The sequence below is a fragment of the Carcharhinus amblyrhynchos genome, chromosome 32 (genome assembly GCF_965287045.1).
Source record: "Carcharhinus amblyrhynchos chromosome 32, sCarAmb.v2.hapA, whole genome shotgun sequence".
Classification (NCBI taxonomy): domain Eukaryota; kingdom Metazoa; phylum Chordata; class Chondrichthyes; order Carcharhiniformes; family Carcharhinidae; genus Carcharhinus; species Carcharhinus amblyrhynchos.
Window position 1 is genome coordinate 17,084,095 of NC_137355.1, and position 26,293 is coordinate 17,110,387.

At 43.9% G+C, this 26,293-nt stretch overlaps 1 protein-coding gene across 1 annotated transcript; it reads right to left on the reverse strand.

Moving 5' to 3' along the window:
* Positions 1 to 1,393: 1,393 nt before the first annotated feature.
* Positions 1,394 to 26,244, reverse strand: terb2 (telomere repeat binding bouquet formation protein 2). The gene is made up of 7 exons (XM_080215974.1): positions 26,181 to 26,244; positions 23,163 to 23,244; positions 17,248 to 17,387; positions 10,393 to 10,454; positions 7,930 to 8,030; positions 2,056 to 2,144; positions 1,394 to 1,551 (listed from the first exon to the last, which is right to left on the reverse strand). Exons 1-7 carry the CDS (start codon positions 26,242 to 26,244, stop codon positions 1,394 to 1,396), a joined length of 696 nt encoding a protein of 231 aa, XP_080072100.1.
* Between the last annotated feature and the right edge of the window lie 49 nt (positions 26,245 to 26,293).

Sequence of the window (26,293 nt, forward strand, 5' to 3'; positions counted from 1 at the left end):
CTGTCCTTGGCAAACAGAAAGAACGTGTCTATGCAATGCACCTTTCTCAACCAAACGAAAGCTTGGAGGAGGCCATTTCCTGGTTCATTCCCCAGGGCAATGCCTTGACCAATTACAGTCCACTTATTAACCAATCATCACCCTCTTATGCAAAATGTACTGTTGTTTCCTTTGAGATTTGGTATTTTGCAAACACGTACTGATGAGTGAAAGTTGAAAAGCTTACAGCATGTCTCTTTTTTTGTCAGCAATACTCAAGTTCTGTGTTACTAAGCATTAGTATTTAACATCAAAGTGACCGTAGTAAAGTGTGATAAAGAGAACAGCTTATTTGTACAATGATCTCTAATTTTAATGGCACATACATCTGCAGTTTAGTTTTATTTCTTCATTCAAACAATATTCCAGCTGATTGATGAGATCCTTGTCCATATCACGACATGTTAAAATACTACACTCGTTGTCAAGTGACGTCCTTTAGCTACTGCATACCCACTCCTTTAAAAAAAGTTGAATGGAGAACATAATACAAACAAGCCTCATGAGGCCCTCAATACGTGATTAGGTAGCGTACAGACTTCTATGATGACTTTGCAAAGACAATAACCAGGTACCACAATCCTCTCCAAACTGTATTTTAAATCCATTCTGACCCTGGAAACAAATGAGGGGTTGAATTCTGATGAGCTAATTTTTGAGAGTCTATTTAGGATGCTACCAGGACTTGATAGTTTGAGTTATAAGGAGAGGTTGGATAGACTGGGGCTTTTTTCCCTGCAGCATAGGAGGCTTAGGGGTAATCATCTAGAGGTCTATAAAATAATGAGGGACATAAATAAGGTAGATAGTCAACACCTTTTCACAACGGTAGAGGAGTCTAAAAATAGAGGGCATAGGTTTAAGGTGAGAGGGAAGAGATACAAAAGGGTCCAGAGGGGCAATTTTTTCACACAGAGTGGTGAGTGTCTGGAACAAGCTGTCAGAGGTAGTAGTAAAGGCAGGTACAATTTTGTCTTTTAAAAAGCATTTAGACAGTTACATAGGTAAGATGGATATGGGCCAAATGCAGGGAATTGGGACTAGCTTAGGGGTAAAAACTGGGCGGCATGGACAAGTTGGGCCAGAGGGCCTGTTTCCATGCTGTCAACCTCTATGACTCTATGTAAAAACTTAAAGGTTTTGCATTTGATCTGATACGGTAACACCTGTATTTTAACAACATTAGGTTTATTAATGAAAATATTAAATTACAGCAAAACAGTTCACATAGTAAACAAAGATGTGCTTTAATCTCTGCATTTCTGCCAGGGAGGGAAACACGACAGGCTGCACCAAAGTTTGTCACGCCCACTAATAAGTAGATTCTTTCAACTGAAAATTATTTCAGCCCTATTTAATTTGTATGAATAAAGGTACGGTTCCTGCTTTTGCTTTTCAAAACCGAGAACATTTTTTCTCTCTGGACACGACACACTGAATAACCTGCACAGCCTGGAATGAAGTCGCACAAATTTCCCGAGTACTTCTTCAGCTCGTCAATAGAGATAAAACCTAACCAGAAGTAACAAAACAAATTACTACAATTAAAACAAAATGGTCCCCCGATACCATTTTCCTTGCAGATACAGCTGACTGCTAACCTGTCATAGCTGTGGCTGCGTCCTCATTTTGAAAGTAACGTTTCAGTTGGATGACCATTTAGTGCCTCACCCTGTCACGTGTTTCTGTGCAACTTTACCAACTCATTGCCTCTAATGAAGCCATTGACATGAAGCCCCTTCCCTTCTCTTCTTGCAATCATGCAATGAGATCCTTTGCATCCACTAAACACAGGGATGGGATTTCAATTTAATGATGTATCCAAACATACAACACTCTTGCAGTAGTGCTCTGAACCATCACAACAGATTACACGCTGAAGTTGGATAATGGGGCTTGAACCCAACACCATGTACCTCATCACAAATCAGGGTTACCAAGCTTACATTATAAATGTAACTACAATCAAAATTCTTTGCCAGCATTGATGAATGAGAAATCCAATCTGATTCTTACCTGTAACCATGTTGTTCACAGGGTACATCTGTTGGACATGACAGGTTGAAGCTTCAAATGATGGTGTTTCAATGACTAAACTCTGGTTTCTGTTTTGAAAATAACATACAGCAACATTTCAGGACCAACGTCCAAATACTTGTGCTCATCCGTGAGATACTAAGCCATAGAATTACAGAATCAGCAAATCCCTCCATGTAGAAGGAAGCCATTTAGTCCATCGAGCCTTGCACTGGCAACAATCCCACCTGGACCCTATCCCCATGATCCCATTCATTTTACCCTGCTAGCTCCCCTAACACTAAGAGGCCATTTAGCATGGCCAATCAACCTAGCCCACACATCTCTGGAGTGTGGGAGGAAACTGGAGCACCCGGAGGAAACCCACGCAAACACGGGGAGAATGTGCAAACTCCACACTGACAGTGACCTGAGGCTGGAATTGAACCCGGGTTCCTGACACTATGAGGCAGCAGCGCTAACCAGTGTGCCACCGTGCCACCCAGCCCAAGTAATGACATTTCTGATTGATGAAATCAAAGAGGCTGATGCACTCTGCAAAATTAGTGCCAGCTTCCTATGTTATTGGTTGCCGGTATTGTGACTAATGTGTTTATCAAATCCCATTGTGGGATTGACATCGACTGTACCGCGAGGAGTCTGCACACACTGCCACAGATAGTGCATTATGAATCTTGGCGGGAGCTTAAATGCAAAATGTCCATTTGGAAAGCATTTTCAGGGGTAGCCCTCAGGTGGGATAAATTTTAATTATGGGGGTCCTCGCCTGTAGAAAATGTCATCCTTTCCTCCTCCCCAGTATTCCTCAGACCACCCCTCCCCACACCCCCCCCCCCAATGATATGTCCATCAATGGGTTAAGTAAGTGGTCCAGTAGCCTTCACTGGTTGACTGCCCTGATATTGTGGTTACCTCGGTTGCCAGGGACCTGGGTTCAATTCTGGCCTTGGGTGACTGTGTGGAGTTGCCACCAAGAGATAAGGTTAAAGTTAAAATTTATTTGTCAGTCACAAGTAGGATTAACACTGCAATGAAGTTACTGTGAAATTCCCCTGGTTGCCAAATCCAGTGCATGTTCAGGTCAATGCACCAAACCAGCATGTCTTTGGACTGTGGGAGGAAACTGGAGCACCCGGAGGAAACCCACACAGACACAGGGGAGAACGTGCAGACTCCACACAGACAGTGACCCAAGCCTGGAGTCGAACCCAGGTTCCTGGCACTGTGAGGCAGCAGTGCTAACCACTGTGCCACCATGCATAGCAATGGAGTGCAGTTCATGCAGCAGTGCAAGACCGATGCCTCGTATCAAGGCCTCCACGATGGCCGTCATCCTACCAATGTTACATATGAACATTCATACCAATATGAATTAGGAACAGGATTAGACCACTCGGCCCCTCAATTCTGCTCTGCCATTCAATACAATCATGGCTGAACTGCTTGTAACTTCAACCCCACATTCCTGCCTATCATTAACTTTTTTCTCCCTTGTTAATCAAGAATCTATCTGGCCATGGCTTAAAAACGTTCGAAGACTCTGCTTCCACTGCCTTGACGGAGAGAGTTCTAGAGATTCGCGACCTTGGTGCATTAACTTTCACCTCAGACTGAAGGCAGATGGACTCCTATATTTTGTGTTGCAATTTGAGGAGCAACAGCTGATCCCAAATCCACAATGGGACTTGATAAACACATTAGTCACAATACAGGCAACCAATAACATGGGAAGCTGGCATTAATTTTGCAGAGTGCATCAGCCTCTTTGATTTTATCAATCAGAAATGTCATAACTTGTGCCGGATGGCACGGTGGCACACTGGTTAGCACTGATGCCTCATAGTGTCAGGAACCCGGGTTCAATTCCAGCCTCAGGTCACTGTCAGTGTGGAATTTGCACATTCTCCCTGTGTTTGCGTGAGTTTCCTCCGGGTGCTCCAGTTTCCTCCCACACTGTAGTCCCTTCCTAATGTTCACGAGCTTGTCTTTGCAACTCCAGCCTACTGATGGAGGACCGAGTCTAGTGGGTCACAATCAGACTCGGAAGTGACCGAGAGCCTAATTTCAAACTAGGTCACATGGAAGAGGGGTGGCATAGTGGTAAGCATTGCTGCCATGAAGCACCAGGGAACCCAGTTCGATTCCGGCCAAGGGTAACTGTCTGTGTGGCGTTTGCACATTTTCCAAGTGACTGCATGGGTTTCCTCCAGGTGCTCCAGTTTCCTCCCACACTCCAAAGATGTGTATGTTAGGTGGTTTAACAATGGTAAATGCACAAGGTTACAAGGATAGAGTGGGGGGTGGGCCTGGTTAAGAGGCTCTTTCGGAGAATCAGTGCAGACTCAATGGGCTGAATGGCTTCTTTCTGCACTTGGATTTGATAGATACTGTTTTCTTAATGCTTTGCCATTTTCTGCATATCATGGAATAATCATAGAATCCTTACAGTGCAGAAGGAGACCATTCAGCCCATCGAGCCGGCACCAATCACAATCCCATCTAGCCCTCTTCCCGTAATCCCACACATTTACCCTGCCAATCTAGGGTCAATTTAGCATGGCTAATCAACCTAACCCACACATCTTTAGATTGTGGGAGGAAACCGGAGCACCCAGAGGAAACTCACGCAGACGAGGGGAGAATATGTAAACTCCACATGTGCCAGGATTCCTGGCACTGCATGGCAGCAGTGCCAATCATTGTGCTACCATGCCACCCATGTCGTACCAGGAAAAGATATTAAACCACCTCTCTCAACTCCTCCAATGTTGCTCCACTGTCAGATTGCTGATCCGACATCCAACGCTGGATGAGCAGAAATTTCCTATAATTAAATATGGAGAAAGTAAAGTCGTTGTTTTCAATCCCCACTTAAAAATCCAACCATCTGTCACATCTGTGCCCACTGACTCGGTCCTGCACCTCCCTAGCTCCTCCAGTCCCCAACCCTCCAAGATCTCAGTGCTCCAGTCTCATGAGCATCCCCAATCTTAACCTCTCCATCACTGGTGGTCATGCCTTCAGTTGCCTAATTTCCAGCCTACATTTCATTATCTCTCTCCTTCACTTCCACCCTTTAAGATAATCCTTAAAACCTACATCTTTGACCAAATGTTTGGTCATTTGATCTAATATTAACTTGTGTGTCACGATCCTATATTTCATTTTATGATATTCCTGTGAAGTGCTTTTGATGCTTTACCATGCTGTACAAAAATGAGTTTCTGCTGTCACTGTCACATGAGGATCACTTATTTCTGCCAGGTGTCATAATCCTGAGGGAACCTGGTCTCTTCCCAACGCAGCTACCAATCCAGAAGAAATTCCACATCAATTAACTAACAAATTACCTTTAAATACACCTAGGGCAGCATGGTAGTGCAGGGCAGCGCAGTGGTTAGCACTGCTGCCTCACAGCACCAGGGACCTGGGTTCAATTCCCTGCTTGGTCACTGTCTGTGTGGAGTTTGGACATTCTCCCCGTGTCTGCGTGGGTTTCCTCCAGGTGCTTCAGTTTCCTCCCACCGTCCAAAGATGTGCGGGTTAGTTGGACTGCCATGCTAAATTGCTCCTTAGTGTTAGGGGTACTAGTCAAGGTAAATGCATGACATTATGGGCATAGTGCCTGGGTGGGATTGTGTCAGTGCAGACTCGATGGACCAAATGGCCTCCTTCTGCACTGTAGGATTCTTTGATTGTATTCCAATCACTGTCCCGCAGGCAATGCCTTAATGTTGACTTTAAGGGACAGGCCACATTACCAAATAAACATTCAGGAACTAGGTCATCCATAAACAACACTACTTTCAATCAGCAAGTCTTTAATGACTATCTATGAAACAAGATGGGACAACACTCTCGTGTATCCAATACTAGATTATAATAAATTACTTGAAATTTAAGCATGACAATGTCCATTTTATCAATTAAATGCAGAATAAAAGGATTCTGACATTGAAGTGTTGAAAGGCAATTTTGAAGTGCGGCCAGGGAGAATGAATTTCTTTTAAGAAAACTGGATTTAAAAGATACTTTTCAGGCATTATTCCACAACAACAGTCAGAATGGCCTTTTCTAATAACCCACAACTCAATTTTAAATAAAGGATTAATTCAAAAGCCTAGAAATGTAATTAGAAAATATAAATGAGAATATCTGGTAATGTGGCACAACCAAAATTTCCAGCAGTCATCACATATGCATACACTGAAAGGACAATTCAAAATTAAGGACAAATGTGTTTGATAGAGGAATCATAGAATCCCTACAGTGCTGAAGTAGGCCATTCAGCCCATCGAGTCTGCACCAACCACAATCCCACCCAGGCCCTATCCCTACAAACCCATGCATTTACCCCACTAATCCCCCTGACACTAAGGGGCAATTTAGTATGGCCAATCCACCTAATTATGTGTTGCAAAAAATTAAAGTCTGTATATTTATATGTCTGTGTATGGGGCAGCACGGTGGCACAGTAGTTAGCACTGCTGCTTCACAGCGCCAGGGACTCGGGTTCGATTTCTGGCTTGGATCACTGTCTGTGCAGAGTCTGCACATTCTTCCCGTGTTTGTGTGGGCACTCGGGTTTCTTCCCTCAGACTGAGCGGCAGGCTCGGTGCATTGGTCCAAACCAGTGTTGGACTGTGGCTACTAGGGGAATTTCACAGTAACTTCATTGCAGTGTTAATGTAAGACTTGCTTGTGACTAATAAATAAACTTTGCTTTACTTATCTATTAATTATAAAGACAGACGTCATTGAGTTAAAGCTGTCAATGATATATAATGTATGTTTTCACATATTATTTTGTTGAGCACAAGTGTTAGGAGTTTTATTTCTGAATTTTAAAAGAGATAAAGGCTTGCCTTTAATTTTATTTTTATTACCAGATGTTTGATAGCCAACGAAGTACCACAGAAAAAATGCAGTAATAATGATGTAAATTATTGTACCTTTTGTGTCTTAAAGAAACAAGAGTGCCTTAAATGAAGATAGTGTAAATTGAAAGAACTGTGGTCAAATGGACAAGGCCTGAGAAATTAGGCCCAACATAAAACTTAGACACTTTAAACTAATACAGCTAAAAGCTACTTCTATGAGATTACCACAGATCAAAAGCCAACAGGGATACCTACCAGAACTGTCTCACATGATGAACAGGGGTGCTTCATCTTAACAATAGTCATCATGACCTGAAACCAGAACCCAGACCTTTTACATATTGAATAGAGAGGCTCAAACTTTACAATGGAATAGCCATTATGTCCTGAAATGAGGTGATCAGCTAGAAGGCATTATATTTGTGCATTTAGTCACGCTCCCTGCTATTAAAGGGATATGGTACAACTAGGACGATCTGGCCTAACCTCATTAGGTGTTGCGATACCCCCCACTCATTACCCCATTGGACAAAAACCAGCAAACATCTGAAGAAGGTAGGAGAAGGACAAAAGCAGCCATTTTTCAAGACAAACTCCAGCAAAGATGCCATCAAACCGACCGTGACCTGGGATGATGCAAGAAGGCGAGATCCAGATTTGTGCTAAGAAAACCCTGAGTTCATCTGCCACCATGAATTCAACAGCCCAAATCGATTTCATCAGACTGAGTAATATCTATTTTTCAGGTAATTAGCCTAATTTGGGGAAAGTTAACTTAAACTATTGCATAAGGATTGTTTCTTTAAAGTTAACTTATTGTCTAAGAATTAGTTCTTTAATCTATGAGTATTTTAATAAAGCTAACTTTGAACCACAGTCCTTTATCCGTCTCATAAAATAAAGGCACCTGAGATAAATGTAATAAACTGGTTGAAGCATTTGTATAAAATTTTTCACAAACAACAGAACAAACCTGTATCCGTTGTTTGGAACATCCTGGTCCATTCTTCGCATTTCTGGGCTGTGACAGATTCCAACTTTCTTCTCTTTTGAAATATCTCCTCTCTCATTTGGCTTGTGTTAAAATTTAAAGCAATAGGAAGTTATAATCCTACAGTAATAGTATCTGCATAACAACTGATATAAAACTAATGCCTGACATTTTTTATTGCCTGTAAATTCTGTCTACCTGTCTGCAGAGTTAGACAGGGCCCGTTGGCACATATACATTTATGTTTAGCTAATTTTAGCCCTTTTTTTGGATGTGGAGTCACTGACTGGACCAGCATTTATTGCCCATCCCTAATTGCCCTTGAACTGCATTGCTTGCTAGGCCACTTCAGAGAGCATTTAAGAATCAGCCCCATTGTTGTGGATCTGGAGTCGCACGTAAGAGACCGGGTAAGGATTCCTAAGGATTTCCTTCCCTAAAGGACAGCAGTGAACCAGACGGGTTTTAATGACAAGCGATAATGATTTCATGGTCATCATTCACACTTCTAATTCCAGCTTTTTATTGAATCCAAATTTCACCAACTATCTTTACGGGATTTGAACCTGGACTCCCACAGCATTACCCTAGGTCTATAGATTACTAATTGAGTGTGATGATACTGTGCCTTTAAGAAATTTTTGGTATCATGTTTCTCGTAAGGGGTACGTTTGAAATTCAACTGTTTTGCAGAATGATGGCTTACCTAGGAAAACCTTCAACTTAGTAGCTGGGAAAACAAGTACTCATTATAGATATGGTGGCTTGAATTTTACTGGCCCGTCCACCCCGGGAATCGGAGCGGGCAAGGGGCAGAACACGGGGAGGTCCACTGACCTTGGGCGGGATTTTAGGTTTCAGGACGAGCAAGGCCGTAAATTCCTGCCTGGTGTGTTTGCTTAAGCAGAGCTAATGCATTTAAGTTTACTTAGGTTCTCCCTGGGGTTTTGGAATGGAGTTTTAATTAGGTTGATTGACAGAGACAGAGTCATGTGGTAATGGGAGGATGTAAGCTTACATGAAAGAAAGAGTCCCAGTTTCATTTTAAAATACAAGAAATTGTGTCCTGGGCTGCCTGAAAAAAAGCAGTATCTCTCTGCCTCTCTCTTAAAGGATTTCTGAAAGTTCCAAACCTGGCAGCCTAAATGAAGGAAAGTATGCCTGTGTTTTTAATTATAAAGAGAGGTCTAAGTCTATAAGAGAAATATTGCTTGATTGGAACTCAATAGTGATAAGTTAGCAGTTAAGAATTGTGTCTTATCATGTTCAAGTGTTAAAAGCTAAACTAATTCATCTGTTATAATTAAATAAAATTTGTTTTGATAAAAGCTTCCTGGTTTGTCAGAAGAATCGTGCCTGGAGTAAAACATCTTATCTTCACATTATTGCCAAAATAACAAATAGCTGTGGGCTGGTTTGGCTTCATTATATACCTGGGAGTTTCTGATCTGGTATCTGAACAGAATGACAATATCTGACACTGGGGCAGCATGGTAGCACAGTGGTTAGTACTGCTGCATCGCAGTGCCAAGGGCCCAAGTTTCAATTCCAATCTTGGATGACTCAGTGGAGTTTGCACATATCTGTGTGGGTTTCCTCTGGGTGCTTCCACTTCCATTTCCTCCCACAGTCCAAAGATATGTGGGTTAGGTTGATTGGCCATGCAAAATTTCTCTAGTGTCGGGGGACTAACAGGATAAATACATGGGGTTACGGGGATAGGGTCTGGGCAGGATTGTTGTTGGTGCAGGTTCGATGGGCCTCCATCTGCATTGTAGGGATTCTATGATTCTAAAATAAAGAATGCAGAGGAAGCCAGTTTTACAAGAGGAATGTGATGCAATTAGGTGTATATATGACAAATGTATTTAACTCCAGCAAATACAAATAGACAGTTACATGGGTAAGATGGCTAGAGAGAGATAGGGGCCAAACGCAGACAACTGAGACTAGCTTAGTGGTTAAAAAAGGGATAGCATGGACAAATTGGGCCAAAGGTCCTGTTCCCATGCTGTAAACCTCTACAACTGCATATCAGCAGGAAGAATGAGAAACTGTTCTACGATGAAGGGGAGAGAATAGGCATATGGAGAATTTGAAAGGGACCTTGCAGAGCTCGTATTTTTAATATGAAGGCAATGTGGAGAGCAAACAGAATGATGGACCTGCCAGAATAATACAGCAGTGACTTAATTCAGTCATCCAACATAGAGTTTCACTCAGTGAACACATGATTCAGAAAATTACTGTCAAGGCATTGTAGATCCATCTTTGACCCCATGCCCAATTCAAGCTAATGTTACACTGGTCTACACGTCTCTCAAGGTTACACTGAGGCTCTTTACTGCATTTCATTTTGAATGCCATGTAAGTCTATTTAAATACATCAAGTAGTTTTCAGAGTACCTGAGGAACAAAATACAAAATAGAAGTAAATCCCCTCACCTGCTGAGGCCGCAAAAGATTTTCTTGCTCCCAAATGAAGTTTCCAACTGCTGCTCTGATTTCTTAAATAGTTAAGAACAGGACACAAATGTGAAATATTCCAAATATAAACATTACTTTGTTATAAATATATAAAAGGACTGAAGACAAAAGAGCTACTTGGCCCTTTCACAGACCAATTGCAATTGACTCTATCACTCATTCAACACCTGGAACACTCCTTGGTCCTGAATGCAAGTAATCAAAATTGCAGAATTCATCCGGATGCCCTTTGTTCAAGTTACACCAAATCCCATCCAATATTCAGTGCCTACTTGCCGAACCACTCTAATGTTGCTCAGTTGAGCCCAGGCAAAATGGCAAGAGATGCTGGAGGGCTGCAGATGCATATTCCTTAAGAGAAAATGTAAAACTCTGAAAGAACTATTGTGGTAATATAATCAGGGCCTATTTTTAAGGCTGATTAAATTGGATATCCTAAATTAAAGAATTTGGCATATCAAAATCAAACACAGTCAAACCTCGGACAGGCCAATTATACAAATACACAAACGTGTCTGGGCCTGACCCATCAATCACCCATCAAAGGTCTTTGCACTTGACTGATACTCAGCAAGAGATCACTGGACCCAATTGAAATGCAGCTGCCTATTATTAGAAGCCCAGATCAGGCCAGGCTTTCTGTCACTGAGTGTTACTGCAGTTACCTTACCTGACAACGGGTTACATGTAAGCAACAGCATGGAGATGGACCCCTGGGGGTGGACCCTGGTGTCCTGTCAGGGAGACATCAAGAACCCCCTCCTGGGACCTCATTGGCCGGAAGCCAGAGAAGTTTCTGGAAAGGCAGGCAAACAGGCAAGTGGATAAAGGTACACACCTCAGATACAGCAGTAGTGAAGACTCAACGAGCGAGGCAACCTTGACCATCCCGAAGATGGCTGGAGAAGGAAGGAAGGAAGGAAGAAGGAAGCTGCTATTGAGACTCACCTTCGTGACAATGGACCAGAGGGACTCAGAGAATCGAGCCTGCAGTTTAACCAACCATCTTTGCTGGTAGTATACTTGAATCTGGGGTATTCTCTTGTTTTATGTGGGTAATTTAAGGGTTGATAGTGTTATTATTAATAAACTTGTTGAACCTTTACTTGTGTTTGACCTTTGTCAATTTTGCAAGTAAGGGCACTGGGGTAAAACCTTGGAGTAAGCAAACTGGTCGAAAGTATCTGAGAATTAACAGGTACAACATTTGGCACCCCAGGCGGTCCTTCGATAAAAGTGATACATTGCTCCAAAGTCAAACCTTCAACCCGGTATTCTCCAACACACCGTCTGAGCCTGAATTAAGAGGGCAGGTTGCCCCATGTCACAGCCAGTCTTAAACGAGTGCAGGACTAATACAGATTCAACCAGTAAATTGGACCATAAACCTGTTGTCTGTAACACAAGGTGGAACAAACTGTCTAATTAGAATTAGAACAGTCAAGGGAATTTGGGTAAAATCTACCGGAGGGAATTTAGTGAAAACCGGACCCCTTACCCATACCCACGTGACAAATACTAAAAGGAAATAATTACGGCCAATCATGCCGAATGGGAGGAAGTCCTCCATATATATCTGAACCATACATGGCCCAAATGGGTGCAGTGGGGTGACACCCTCAAACCGGATCTGGGATCCAAGGGAGAGAATCGTGCCCATAAGGAAGTGGGCAAAAGGGCTCCCAAGCTTAGGAAGGCAATTGCGATTGCTAGTTGTCTCGAACAGCTCCTTGGTAGAGAAGCAGAGATTATCCAAGTTAAACGGGACAGAGAAGCCCAGATAACCCAATTAAAGCAGAATTTAATGAGTGTTACCAAGTGCATACAACAATTGGAAGCGGAGGTAGACTCATGAGAGAAAAGGAACCAGATTAATATAAAACACATGATCCAATTCCAGGCTCAGTGTGATAAAGCTTACCAAAAGGCACAGCGTGCTGTTAGTGAGAGACAGGCTGTGCTGCAACAGGTAGAGGAAATTAAACATAAATGCAGCGACCTGGTGCAAAAGTTTTGCACCAAGCAGGAAAAGCAAATACAATCCGCAAAACAGACCACTCCAAATGCCTGCGCGAGACTGAAGATTTAAAATCACAACTAGCCATAAAAAGGATGTAATGTGCGCATACCCCATTGAAACAGGGGACAGTGACCCAGGGGTAGAGTGGGGGAGGGATTCAGAAGAGGATGCCTGCCATTCTGCAACAGCTAGCACCACTGCTGGGGACACCCAACTCCATTCCTGGTAATGGAACCACCTAACCCAGCCATCAACTCAGAACACTCAGTCTCAGCCCTTAGTCCTATTCCCATCCCGAGAATTTCAGTCACTAATCTGGTTCCCATACCGATGAATCTGGTCACCACCCAACAACAGGACAGACAATGTGACTTATGTAACTCCGTACACCATGACCCAGCTCACTGGCATAGCTAAAGTAATTGGAGTAACAGTCCGGGGATCCACATGCTCTCTTTAACCAGGTCACCCAATATTGTATTTTAAACAGCCGAAACAAGGCAGAAGAGGTTAAACTTATTTTGCTATGTTTAAGTTCTGCCATCCATCCTGCCCTACCCGAACCCCAGAACATGGCCAGGGGAACCCTACCAGAAATGAAGGCAGCTTTTCTGGCCGCCATAGGCTACAATAGGAATGACCCAGCCCAAGGCTTAAACAACTGCCAACAAAACTGAGGGGAATACCTGACAACATCTGCTGGTCGACTATGGAACCAATTTGTTGTGGTTTTCATCCAATTAAATCCAATCCAATTAAATGCACATCACCGGTCCACGTGGATCCGGACCCTGATAGCACATGCCACCGAGTGGAGTCGGACAGCCTGTCAGGATTTTGACTCTGATGATAATACACATATAGAAGCCTGGGCCATCCGCAAAATGACTTGCGTGTGGGAACGGGAAGTCAAACAGATAGATACCCCCCAAGTTCACAAAGCATGGAAAGATGAACCCAATCCACACAGACCCAGCCTCGATTTGGTCTAATGAGGAGGGAGGTGGAAACAGGGGACTGGGAAACTCAGGGCACTCACCCCCATATACCCCTGCCAATCATTGATACAGAAGGCTGCAGCCCCGCTCAGACCCCGGTATATTTCCCAAACCCAGGTACAGGGAATAAGATAAAATCAATCCCAGATACCCACCCCCACAAGCACAGTGTCACAACTGCAGGCAACCCAACCATTTTGCCTGGGACTGTAGGGCACCACCAAATTTCAGGGGACCAGCAAACTCCAAAAACCCATACCCTATTGCTGATCACCAACACAGGGAACCACAAGGCCACACAGGACATTGGTCCAACTCCGACACTGAGAACAATACAGAGCTGAGCCCAGAGGCCCATCCCCACAAGCACAGTGTTATATCTGCAGGCAACCCAACTATTTCGCCTGGGACAGTAGGGCACCGCGCAACTACCCCACACAACCATCTCAGCGGTTTCCCCGATGACGGAAAACAACCCAGGCCCCTCGAAGGATCAGCCCGACAAGCAGCTATAACCCCCACGCTGTATCCCCAGGATCAGCACACGAATCCTCGGTTCCCGCGTCAATTTATAGGACTTCAGGAATAAAACCTTAGCCCAGGGGACCACAACAAAAAGATGGGGCACCCACAACTTTACTTATGACGCCCCGGTACCAGAACTCCCAGACTCATTTAACTCAGCACTCACTACCAGAGGTGGTAATGCAGTGGGTACCCGGCAGCCAAAGCCCACCTATGTAGGTTCCCTCCTCTGAGAAAAAAATCAGGACATCACAATCCAAACTGTAAATAGCTTTATCCGTCCATTCCACCCATCACCTAATTGAAAAGGGCTTCTTATCTGCCCACATTATACTGTGCCATAATATTCTAACACACCACAGTTTGGTGTGGAATGAAGAATACATTGCTCTCTGCAAATTCCTTACCCCACTCAACTCCATTAAACACTGATTGCCAAACAACCCTTTGTATGACACTATTGGGCCTTTATTATTCATTTACTTATTGCTTTTTTTTAAGAAGAGGGGAGTCATACATCATTCTAGTTAAAAAAAAGGAAAAGAGAGTTAGGAATTAATAAGAACTAACAGGTGCTACTTTGATCTCCCCCAGAATGAACTACACACTCCTCTGCTACATGGGAGTCCTCATCTCAGACTGAACCACAGACACCACAATAACCGAAGGCCAGAAGATCAGCCTATGATAGCCCGGATATATGTGGTTCACCCCACCAGATGCAGGGAAACGTGGGGATGACTTCCTATGGGTACACCCCAATAAGAGTATCACCTACGGGTGTAACAACCAAAGAGTGGTGCACAGGAAAGATAATGGGAGCTCTGATTACTTCTTCCTAAGGATGATCCTCACTGATGGACGTACACTAACCATGGGTGCATGGAGCATGGCCCAGAAAAAGGACTGAAGTTAGGAAAGAAATGCCCTGGTAAGGTTATTCAGAACGAGTACATATACTATGAAATTAAGAATGGGTTAAGACCAACTGTTAGCACACCCAACCCCACTTGTCCTGAAACCACCCCAGGGCACCAAAATGGGTTGATACTGAAACATACAGGAAAAATATTATTCAGCGCACACACTATGAATTGGTACCAGTAGTGGTAGATTTAGCTGGAACACAATTACCAGGCTGGTGTCCTTCCCCACTTAGAAAATTGTACCTCCACTTAACCCAGAGGCTGCTAAGCCGAAAGACTGAGACACACACAGGGGAAGAGACGCCCAGGTCAAAGGGGTGCAAGAAGAGGGAAATCTGAATGATCTGGCGACTGCATACGGAGCAGGAGTATCTATCATTAATGCACTGGATCTGGCTGATTTAGATAATAAGCTCAGAGTCCTAACCCAACAAATCTTGGACAGTTTAAATGAAAATGTTTGAGGGAGATCTGGCTGAGAATAGGACTAGTAGCCTTATGGTTACTGTACTAGAATAACATGCCCAAATTATTAATCAGAGAGAGAGGGTGGAAGGTGATGCCAGGCAACAGAACTGAACTCTATGTAGCATTTATGGGAAATGGATGGTCGAGCAGTTAAGAGAAAATCTCAACCAGGTTAGCAGGGGAAAGTTCTGTCCTGGATCAATAATGAACAGATTGAACACCTGTATGGGGGAAGAAGACACCCTAATGTCATTAACTGCCAATTACGGCAACTGATCAAGGTCTGGTCTAACGATAGTTGTAGAGGAACCCCAGGGACTGCGCTAGGAATGGTGTTAAGGATCCCAGTAATATTAACAGATAAGGTCGAGTTGAGACTTTTTGAAGCCGAAAATATAGGGATCATTAAAGGAGGGATGTGGATAGGATGATGTGGAGATGCCAGCGTTGGACTGGGGTAAACACAGTAAGAAGTCTCACAGCACCAGGTTAAAGTCCAACAGGTTTATTTGGTAGCAAAAGCCACTAGCGTTCAGAGCGCTTGCTGCTCCTTCGTCAGGTGAGAGGGAGTTCTAAGTTAGTAATAACATTTATTCCCTGCTAATGTGTCAGTTGACTGCAAGAAACTAGAAAGGGTTGTAAATGAAACCCAGTCCATCACGCAAGCTAACTTCCTGCCCACTGACTCTATATACACTTCGGTTGCCTCAGAAAAGCAGCCAGCGTAATCAAGAATCTTATACAGCCCAGACATACTCACTTCCACCTTCTTCCATCGGGAAAAAGATACAAAAGTCTGAGGATATGTACCAATCAACTCAAGAACAGCTTCTTCTCTGACGCTGTCAGACTTTTGAATGGACCTACCTCGTATTGAGTTGATCATTGGGGTGGTACCGTGGCATAGTGGTTAGCACTGCTGCCTCGCAGCTCCAGGGACCTGGGTTCCATTCCTAGCTTGAGTCACCATTTGTGCAAAGTTTGCACATTCTCCCCGAGTCTGTGCGGGTTTCCTCCCACAGTCCAAAGATTGCAAGTTAGGTGCACTGGACATGCTAAATTTTCCCGTAGTATTCAGGGTGTATAGGTTCGAGGGATAAGCAGGGTAAATGGATGGGGTTGTAGGGATAGGGCCTGGGCTGGGGGTGTAAAAATCCAGATCCATTTTTGTAAACTTACCTCAGTGCTTCTATCTCTGGTATAAATAAATCACAGTTGGCTTCAAGATGCAAGAAACTTATTGCCATGCCCTTAACTTGGGGGGACATAACCAGAAAATCTAATGCTGGTATATAGACATCTAATATTAATATTATTTAAGTTTTGTAGACAATCCATTAATTTCACAACTGAGAAACTTGTTGATGCCTTATTGAGCTTAAGAATTCGATTAAGTAGTTTTAAGTTGTGAATAGTAGAATGATGCAGTCTTGATGGGCCGAATGGCCTCTTTCTTTACTGTAGGGTATATTTCTATGTGTGTTTCTATGTTTCTCTACACCCTAGCTATGACTGTACCACTACATTCTGCACTCTATTGTTTCCTCTCCATGCACAGCATGCTTTGAGTGTATAGCATGCCAGAACCAATGTGTTTCACTGTATACTAATACACGACAATAATAAATCAAAGTTTACCATATACAAGCGGCCTTCAACCCCTTTGCATTTCAGTTAAAAATATAAATCTATCACTCTAAAAATATGCCCTAGCCATTATTATTGCCTAAAGCAGTCATGCCCTATATTATCAGCCTTGCCTTTATTGCTTACTTCCCAAGAATTCCTCCAGTTAAACTCAAGTTCAAATTCCGTGATGCCTGATGAGATTAATGTCTATAATATTAATCAGCTCACTTAACAGCTGAGCACTGACCTTCATGAAGACAGGATGGAGGAAGCAGAAAATGACCCATAGCTATGCTGTCCTTGAGTCCAGACTCTTCACATGCCGACAGATAACTAGCATGAAAAACTGTAGCCTTGTCCTCCACAAAGTCCAAACTCTCAAAGATTCTGAAATGATAAAACAATGAAAATATTCATCAGCAATTAAACTTATACTTAAGCCAAAGAAGTGACTAATTATATTTAAATATTCTCATTCTACTATTCACAACTTAAAACTACTTAATCAAATTCTTAAGCTCAATAAGGCATCAACAAGTTTCTCAGTTGTGAAATTAATGGATTGTCTACAAAACTTAAATAATATTAATATTAGATGTCTATATACCAGCATTAGATTTTCTGGTTATGTCCCTCCAAGTTAAGGGCATGGCAATAAGTTTCTTGCATCTTGACACCAACTGTGATTTATTTATACCAGAGATAGAAGCACTGAGGTAAGTTTACAAAAATGGATCTGGATTTTTACACCCCCTTGTCTGAAGCCACCCCCTGCATCAGCAGGTTCACGATCTGGTGGCCACAGTGTGCTCAGGCAGGGAGATCTGAGGTCGCCAGTCCTTGGGAGGACTGCTGGAGGCTACGATTGCCGAAGTCCAAGTTAGATGACGAGCTCCCGCGCCACGGTCCTCCAGTTGCAGAAGCTGCAACGACAATCAAGGGAACATCAGGAAGGGTTTTCAGCTGAATTTCTCAGATTGCAACACGTGATGAAGAAGACTGTCCGTCTTCAGTCTGAGGTGATATCACACTGGCATGTCAAGGCACGAAGGTCAACACAGCAGGTTGGTAGCCACCGTGGCAACTTTGATCCAAGACATTCATCTTGCAACACTGCAATGCTGTAGCCCTTGTTAGCATCCATTAGTGGGGATGCTATGTCAATCTTACCCCTGTTGCCCCTCCATCGCAAGAAATCAACCAGGGATCCTCAGGCAACCACAGAAGGGCAGGGCCAGCAACTGGACACCTTGGGGTCATCCAGCCTGTTGATCAGGGATTCTCCAACCAATCCAAATCCCCTATTCCTGTGACCCCCTCACCTCCAGCTCCACAGGATGAGGAGAGTGCGCCTGACCCACAGCAGATCACCCAAAGTAGGCCTGGGCCCTCCAGGTATTTGTCTGCCAGAGGACACGTACTGAGACAACAGGGCAGTTAGCAGTCTACCTCTACCTCTGCTGTGGATGTCAAGGAAGCACCAAGAAGTATCATAGAATCCTGACAGTACAGAAGGAGGCCACTTGGCCCACTGAACCTGTACCAATCACAATCCCACACAGGCCTCATTCCCGTAACCCCACACATTTACCCTACTAATCTCCCAACAATTTAGCACAGCCAATCAACCCAACCCACACATCTTTGGACTGTGTGAAGAAACCGGAGCACCCGGAGGAAACCTACACAGACACGAGGGAAACATGCAAACTCCACACAGACAGTGACCTGAGGCTGGAATTGAACCTAGGTCCCTGGTGTTGCAAGGCAGTAATGCTAACCACTGTGCCACCCTGCTGCCTGGTAGGGTAATAGTGGTAGGGTTAGGAAAGTTAATAAAGAATTAGAAGCATTACAGTGGCATGGGTGATCACAAAATGTATAAATGTACACATATGTAAATGAAATTGCATGCATTTCATACCTCTTGTACATGCCTCCTTATAATCCATGTTGCTGTCAATTGTGAGAGACCACGATCCCCACCCCCACTCACCACAGATATCACTATCATGGGCCTCTCATCTGTGCAGTGTCCTTCCATATCACCAGTGTGTGAGGCTCTTTGCTAGATCATTCTCCTTATCACTGAACCCTCTGGTTAACTGTTAAGTGTCTTGCACAGCGCATCTCATTCACATGCTTAACAGAACCATATCACTTTTAGTTTTGGCTGTGTAAGATTGAGGCAGAGATGCTCTCTTATCTCGTCTGCACTCTTGAAAGGCGAAGGTGCAGTGTTCAAGGAGATATGCGTTCATGCATGAAGCACCTACAGATACTGTGCTACTCCATGGGCTCTTTGTTTCTCAGCAGGGTTTAGAACATAAGAAATAGGAGCAGGAGTAGGCCATCTAGCCCTTCGAGCCTGCCCCGCCATTCAATAAGATCATGGCTGATCTGTCGCTGCTCAGTTCCACATTCCCGCCCTCTCCCCATAACCCTTAATCCCCTCGCTTATCAAAAACCCATCAACCCACGTCTTAAAAATATTTAGCGAGGCAGCCTCCACCACTTCAACGGGCAGAGAATTCCAGAGATTCACCACCCTTTGGGTGAAGAAGTTCCTCCTCAACTCCGTTCTAAACCGCACCCCCTTTATCTTGAGGCTGTGCCCCCTAGTCCTACTGTCCTTTCTGAGCGGGAAGAGTCTCTCCACCTCTATCCTATCCATCCCATTCATCATCTTATACGTCTCAATGAGATCTCCCCTCATTCTTCTAAACTCTAACAAGTACAAGCCTAGTTTATTCAGCCTCTCCTCATAGCTCAACCCCCTCAACTCTGGCATCAGCCTAGTAAACCTCCTCTGCACTCCCTCCAAGGCCAAAATATCCTTGCGTAAGTGCGGCGACCAAAACTGCACACACTACTCCAGCTGCGGCCTCACCAATGCCCTATACAGCTGCAGCAAGACCTCCCTACTTTTATATTCAATCCCCCTCGCTATGAAGGCCAGCATCCCATTGGCCTTCCTGACCACCTGCTGCACCTGCAGGCTGGGTTTTTGCGACTCATGCACAAGGACCCCGAGGTCCCTCTGCACCGTCACCTGCTGCAGTTTTTCGCCACGTAAGTAATAGTCCTTCCTACCATTATTCCTACCAAAGTGGACAACCTCGCACTTGCCAACATTAAATTCCATTTGCCAGTTCCTGGCCCATTCGCCCAGCCTATCTAGATCCCTCGCAGACTCTCCACACCCTCCGCACAATTTGCCGTTCCACCAATCTTGGTGTCATCAGCAAATTTCGACACCATACACTCGGTTCCCTCCTCCAGATCATCTATATAAATGGTAAATAGCTGAGGCCCCAGCACCGACCCCTGGGGCACTCCATGCTATGAATCTGTACTCGAGAGTTTGTGCGTGCTGCTGTCAGTCACCCACATTTTCCATTTTCAGAGTGTGTATCTGCCAAGCTCACCAATAAGTGGGGGCACTTTACTACTTCAAAGTGACAAAACTCTGGCCCCTTTCACCCACATTACTGAACTGGCGCTCAAACATCCAAGCTTGAGCCTCTCTCACCTTGCAATCATGTCTCTTGCATGGACAAGCCTCCCATTATACAGCGCTATGCCTCCCTTCACCTGAGCATCTGCCAAGGTCGCTGATACTAAATTATAAATGGTGATTTGGGAAGCCAAATAATTGCTAGACTATTAATCTAGAAACTCAGCTAATGTTCTGGGGACCCAGGTTCAAATCCCGCCACGGCAGATGGTCGAATTTGAATTCAATTTAAAAAAATCTGGAATTAAGAATCTACTGATGACCATGAAACTATTGTCGATTGTTGGAAAAATCCATCTAGTTCACTAATATCCTTTTGGGAAGGAAATCTGATATCCTTATCTGGTCTGGCCTACATGTGACTTCGGAACCACTGCAATGTAGTTGACTCCCAACTGCCTCCAAGGGTAACTAGGCGATGATGTGGAGATGCCAGCGTTGGACTGGAGGGGGTGTAGTCAGAAATCCCAAAACACCAGGTTAAAGTCCAACAAGTTTAATCTGTTGGACTTTAACCTGGTGTTGAGAGGCTTCTTACTGTAACTAGGGGATGGGCAATAAATGCTGGCCAGCCAGCAATGCCCATATCCCAAAAATGAATTTAAAAATTCTGGCAGCCATTGGAAGCTTTCAACATGCTCTAGAGATGCACATGGTTGCTTTAGACAATGCGGAGGGGAGCAATGGGATAGCAGTGAGGGTGTACTGAAGCTGAGTGTGCTCTTTATTAGCCATGGCCCACATTCACCAGCCGGAGACATTTTAACATGTGGCAGGCAAGTGTTTGACATCATCATGCTCAGGTGGTCCTCATCCATATTAAACTGAGGATAAATGCAGCCCAGGTTCCCTAGCTGAGAACGGTGGTTGTCAGGGTGAATTGGAAAAATACACGATAAACATCGGGGTTACCTCTAAATGGATTCACAGCAGCAGAACTGGCTGCCTTGTTCCAAATGTGGCTTATCTGATTCATCAGCAATATTACACAGAGCACCTAGTTCTCTTGCTTGAGATAGATCTCCTTGAGGACCCCTGCCACATTGAAGGTGATGTGGAGATGCCAGCGTTGGACTGGGATAAACACAGTATGGTGGTGTTGTGAGACTTCTTACATTGAAGGTGTACAGCTATGAGACCATTGAAGATCACCCGACAGCTCCTGGCTCATGATGCTTATGCTGTAGAGATGCTTTGAACAGGCAGCACCTTCTAATGTCTGATGCCACTATTCCATTCTCCAGTTAGTACCTTATCTCAGGACACATGCTCCTGAGGGTTCATCATCCTTCAAAGGATCAGGACAATGTGGGCCAGATGTGTAACTATTGACTCAAATACTGAAGTGCATGGGTGAAACGAGGGGAATAGAAATGCTGGTGCACATGCCGACCCCATGATGGACAGCACTGTCCATCTTCCTGGTGGAATTTGGTGGCTATCAGGGCCTCACTGATACACCTGCCTCATCTGGCCTTCGCCATGGCCTCTTCCCCTGCAATCTCATCACCCGCATCCCCCTTGAGGCCCTCCTCATCAGAGGAGACATGCAGTTTCTCCATCTCATTGGCTAGCAGGCTCTTCCCATTTTGCAGTGCCATAGTAAGCCAGAATGATTCCTGGCATTCTCTGGGAAATGTATTGGAGTGTTCTACCAGATTTATCCGGGCATCAGACTTGCATCTTTGAAATACCTATGGTGAGTTCTGCCAATACATAGCTAGCAGCATGAGCCTCATTGTGCATTCTCTCTGCAGGAGTCTGCGGCTACCTCACCAACATTATCAGCCACCTTCTTTACGGTTACCTTTTGTCATTAAGGACCCAGCCCTGGATCCTGTGTGGTCCCTTAAAGATATCCGGATTCTATGACCTACTGGGGTGGCACAGTGGGTAGCACTGCTGCCTCACAGCCCCAGGGACCAAGGTTCAATTCCAGCCTTGGGTGACTGAGTAGAGTTTGCATGTTCTCCCCCTGTCTACGTCAGTTTCCTCTCACAGTCTGAAAGACGTGCTGGTTAGGTGGATTGACCATACTAAGTTACTCCTCCATGTTAGGCGGATTAGCAGGGTAAATACATGGGGTTATGGGGATAGGGCCTGAGTGAGACTGTTGTCAGTGCAGGCTCGATGGGCCGAATGTGCTGCCTGTGAGGCCTGCTGTCGAATCATGCAAGTGCTGCACAATGCAACGTGGGCCAACTCATCTCAAAGTGAGGAAAAAAGAGCAGATCTCCAGGTACACATTGCTTCTAGATCATTGTTCTAAGTGTACGCCAACATGCCTGGATGAAACACTGATAGAGGATGATTCTGGTGAGGAGACATTATAATGACATGCAAAAACATTGAAATGACAATCCCAAAGTGCCGTGGTAGGAAACACAGCGTGGCACTGATGGCTGGAGGGCAGAATGGCAAACTGGTTTTATGACACTACAAAACCCATTTTTGGCTTCTTGCAATCGTTTCCATTCCTACTGGTCTGGGCCTTGCACTTCCTGCACCTTCCCTGCAATTGATCTTAGTGGCAATGTCTTAGGCATGAATTGCAGCTGTCATAGCCTTCACTAATATTTCATTATTTCCTATAAGAGTGTGACTATTAATCTGTAATTATAGCATCCATTTCTATAGCACTATACCTCTGTGTATCAGGATGAGCTGCATCGTTGCTGAATAGGAAATCAGCTGAAGACCAGTTTGTAATAATCCCACCTTCAGTGACTGCAGGAAAAAAGTACAGAAGCCATGTATTAAAATCACCAGCTTTAAATGGTTACAGTATATTCTATCATCACTGCAACAAATGCAAACTCTTTATCCAACAGCACTTGAAACACGTTCAAACCTTATTCACCAAATACAAACTCACAGCCATCAAGATTAATGTCTCAACGAAGAATACAGGCATTTCAGATAACTCTAATTACGGTTTTTCAAAAATTATTTATTAGTGTCACAAATAGGCTTATATTAACATTGTAATGAAGTTACTGTGAAAACCCCTAGCCACCACACTCTGGCACCTGTTTGAGTACACTGAGGAAGAATTTAGCACAGCCAATGCACCTAACCAGCACATCTTTTGGACTGTGAGAGGAAACGCAAGCAGACACGGGGAGAATGTGCAGACTCCACACAGACAGTGATCCAGACTGGGAATTGAACCTGACGCTTTGAGACAGCAGTGCTAACCACTGTCCCACCCTTGTGCTTTGATTTAGCAACATTCGGACTACTTAAAGCCTGATTTGTACAGCAAATTTTAAATTTCTGGTTACAGTATTACTTTGCACTGGTAAAGCATGAAATCACAGAGTGAATTTTGTACAGGTCCAGGAACATAACGGAAGAGAAGTCAGAGCAAGAGTGGGTCATACCGGCCCCGAGCCTGCTCTAACATTCAATATCATGAACTTCTACATTAACTCCAGTTACCCACTCTGTCTCCACATCCTTTGACTCCACTAGTGTTCAGAAAACTTGAATACAATCAATGCCTGAGCATCTGGGCTAGAAAATTTCAAAGATTCACAATCATTTGTGTGAAGAAATTTCTCCGTACCACAGTTCTAAATGACAGACTCCTTATTACAGCACCATTGCAGCAAAGAAGGAGGCCATTCAGCCCATGTCAACTTTTTGCAAGAGCAATTCATCCAATTCCCTGCTCACTCCCCATAATCCTACAGAATATTCCTTTTCAAGTTTTTCTGATTGAATCCGGCACACTTTCAGATAGTGCCACCCAAATTCCATACCCTAACCATTCACAGTATGAAAAATGCTCTTCCCTTGTCATTTACCTGAAATCTGTGCCTCCTGGTTCTCCACCCTTCAGTCTATGGGAACCGTTTCTCTCTACCCACTCTGTCTAAAGGCAACAACATCTGCTCAGCCACATTCATTGGATGGATGATGGCCATATGCCCAAAGACCTTGGCCGGAATTTTCCGCTCCCCATCACATCAGGTGGGTTTGGCAATGGGTGAGGATAATATGGTGAGAACAGCCAAATCACCTTTTAGGACAATGTAAATGCATGATGCAATTGTTCCACCACACCCCTCCCCCCAACCCCATCAACTGACATGGGGGAGCACAGAAGCACAGTGGTTAGCACTGCTGCTTCACAGCGCCACACAGTTCAATTTCAGTCTTGTGTGACTGACTGTGTGGAATTTGCACATTCTCCCCATGTCTGCATGGGTTTCCTCCTAGTGCTCTAGTTTCCTCCCACACTTCAAAGATGCACAAATTAGGTTGGTTAGCCATGTTGAATTGCCCTTAGTGTCAGGAGGATTATTAGCAGGATAAATACATGGGGTTAAGGCCCTAGAACCTGGGTGGGATTGTTGTCAGTGCAGACAGTGCAGGGAACCGAATGGTTTCCTTGTGCACTATAAAGATTCTATGACATATCTTAGTGTACCACAAACAAGAGCTTGTGCTTAACTTCATGCCAAATAAATATATTTTAATATGTATTTATATCCATTAAAATATTTCATCAATCCTTACAGATTGCTGTTGTCCTACCTTTCAAATTACAGAAATTATCATGTTTGTGAACACTTGGGGATTACTCATCCCCAAATCTGTCCCATTATTTGACCATAAGAATGGCTTGGGTTCATTAGCTCTGTTCTCTCTCCACATATGCTATCAGACCTGCTGAGATTTGATTTAAATTATTATTGTCACATGTATTGGTATACTGTGAAAAGTATTGTTTCTTGTGCGCTATACAGACAAAACATACCGTACACAGAGCAGATAGGGTAGAAGGAAAGAGTGCAGAATATGTGTCACAGTCATAGCACAAGAATGATTTTGATTTGATTTGTTATTGTCGCATATATTAGCACACAGTGAAAAGCATTGTCTCTTGTGCGCTATACAAAGCATACCATTCATAGAGAATGGTAGTGTTACAGTCATAGCTAGGGTGTAGAGAAAGATCAACTTAATGCGAGGTAGATCATTCAAAAGTCTGATGGCAGCAGGGAAGAAGCTGTTCTTGAGTCAGTTAGTACGTGACCTCAGACTTTTGTATCTTTTTCCTGACAGAAGAAGGTGGAAGAGATAATGTCCAGGTGCGTGGGGTCCTTGATTTTGCAGGCTGCTTTGCCAAGGCAGTGGGAAGTGTAGGTAGAGTGAATGGATGGGAGGCTGATTTGCGTAAAAGGGCTGGGCTACATTCACGACATTTTGTAGTTTCTTGTGGTCTTGGGCAGAGCAGGAGCCATACCAAGCTGTGATACAACCAGAAAGAATGCTTTCTATGGCGTATTCAACAATTACTACTTTTAACCTGTCTCACTTCCTCCAAATAAAAGGTGGGGCATGGGTCCAAGTTATACCTGTCTCTTCCTGGGATATTAATTCCTAACTTTATATAAGATAGGATTTTCCAGCATTTTCTGTTTTCCTTATGTTCATTACTGTTTGTGGCGCAGGTACTCATTATCTGCCTCTAAAGTACAATTTTATCTGACTTTTTGTCCAAATATCATCGATACCAAATGGAGATTGACCCTCAGGCAAGTAGATTGTAGAAAACTGATCATCCACCAAGAAAGAAAATTTCCAAATCTGGATATATCAGAAGCTAATCGAATAAAAATCAATTTCAAACAAAAAGCACAGTACGTACATACCCCAAAAATCACAGATGTGCCTGCTTACACTTTGAGAAAACCAAGCCTTTTTGTTCTTGTGCATTTTAATTTAAAGTCTCTAACTTGTTGCTGAAATAAAGGAAAAAGGAAGC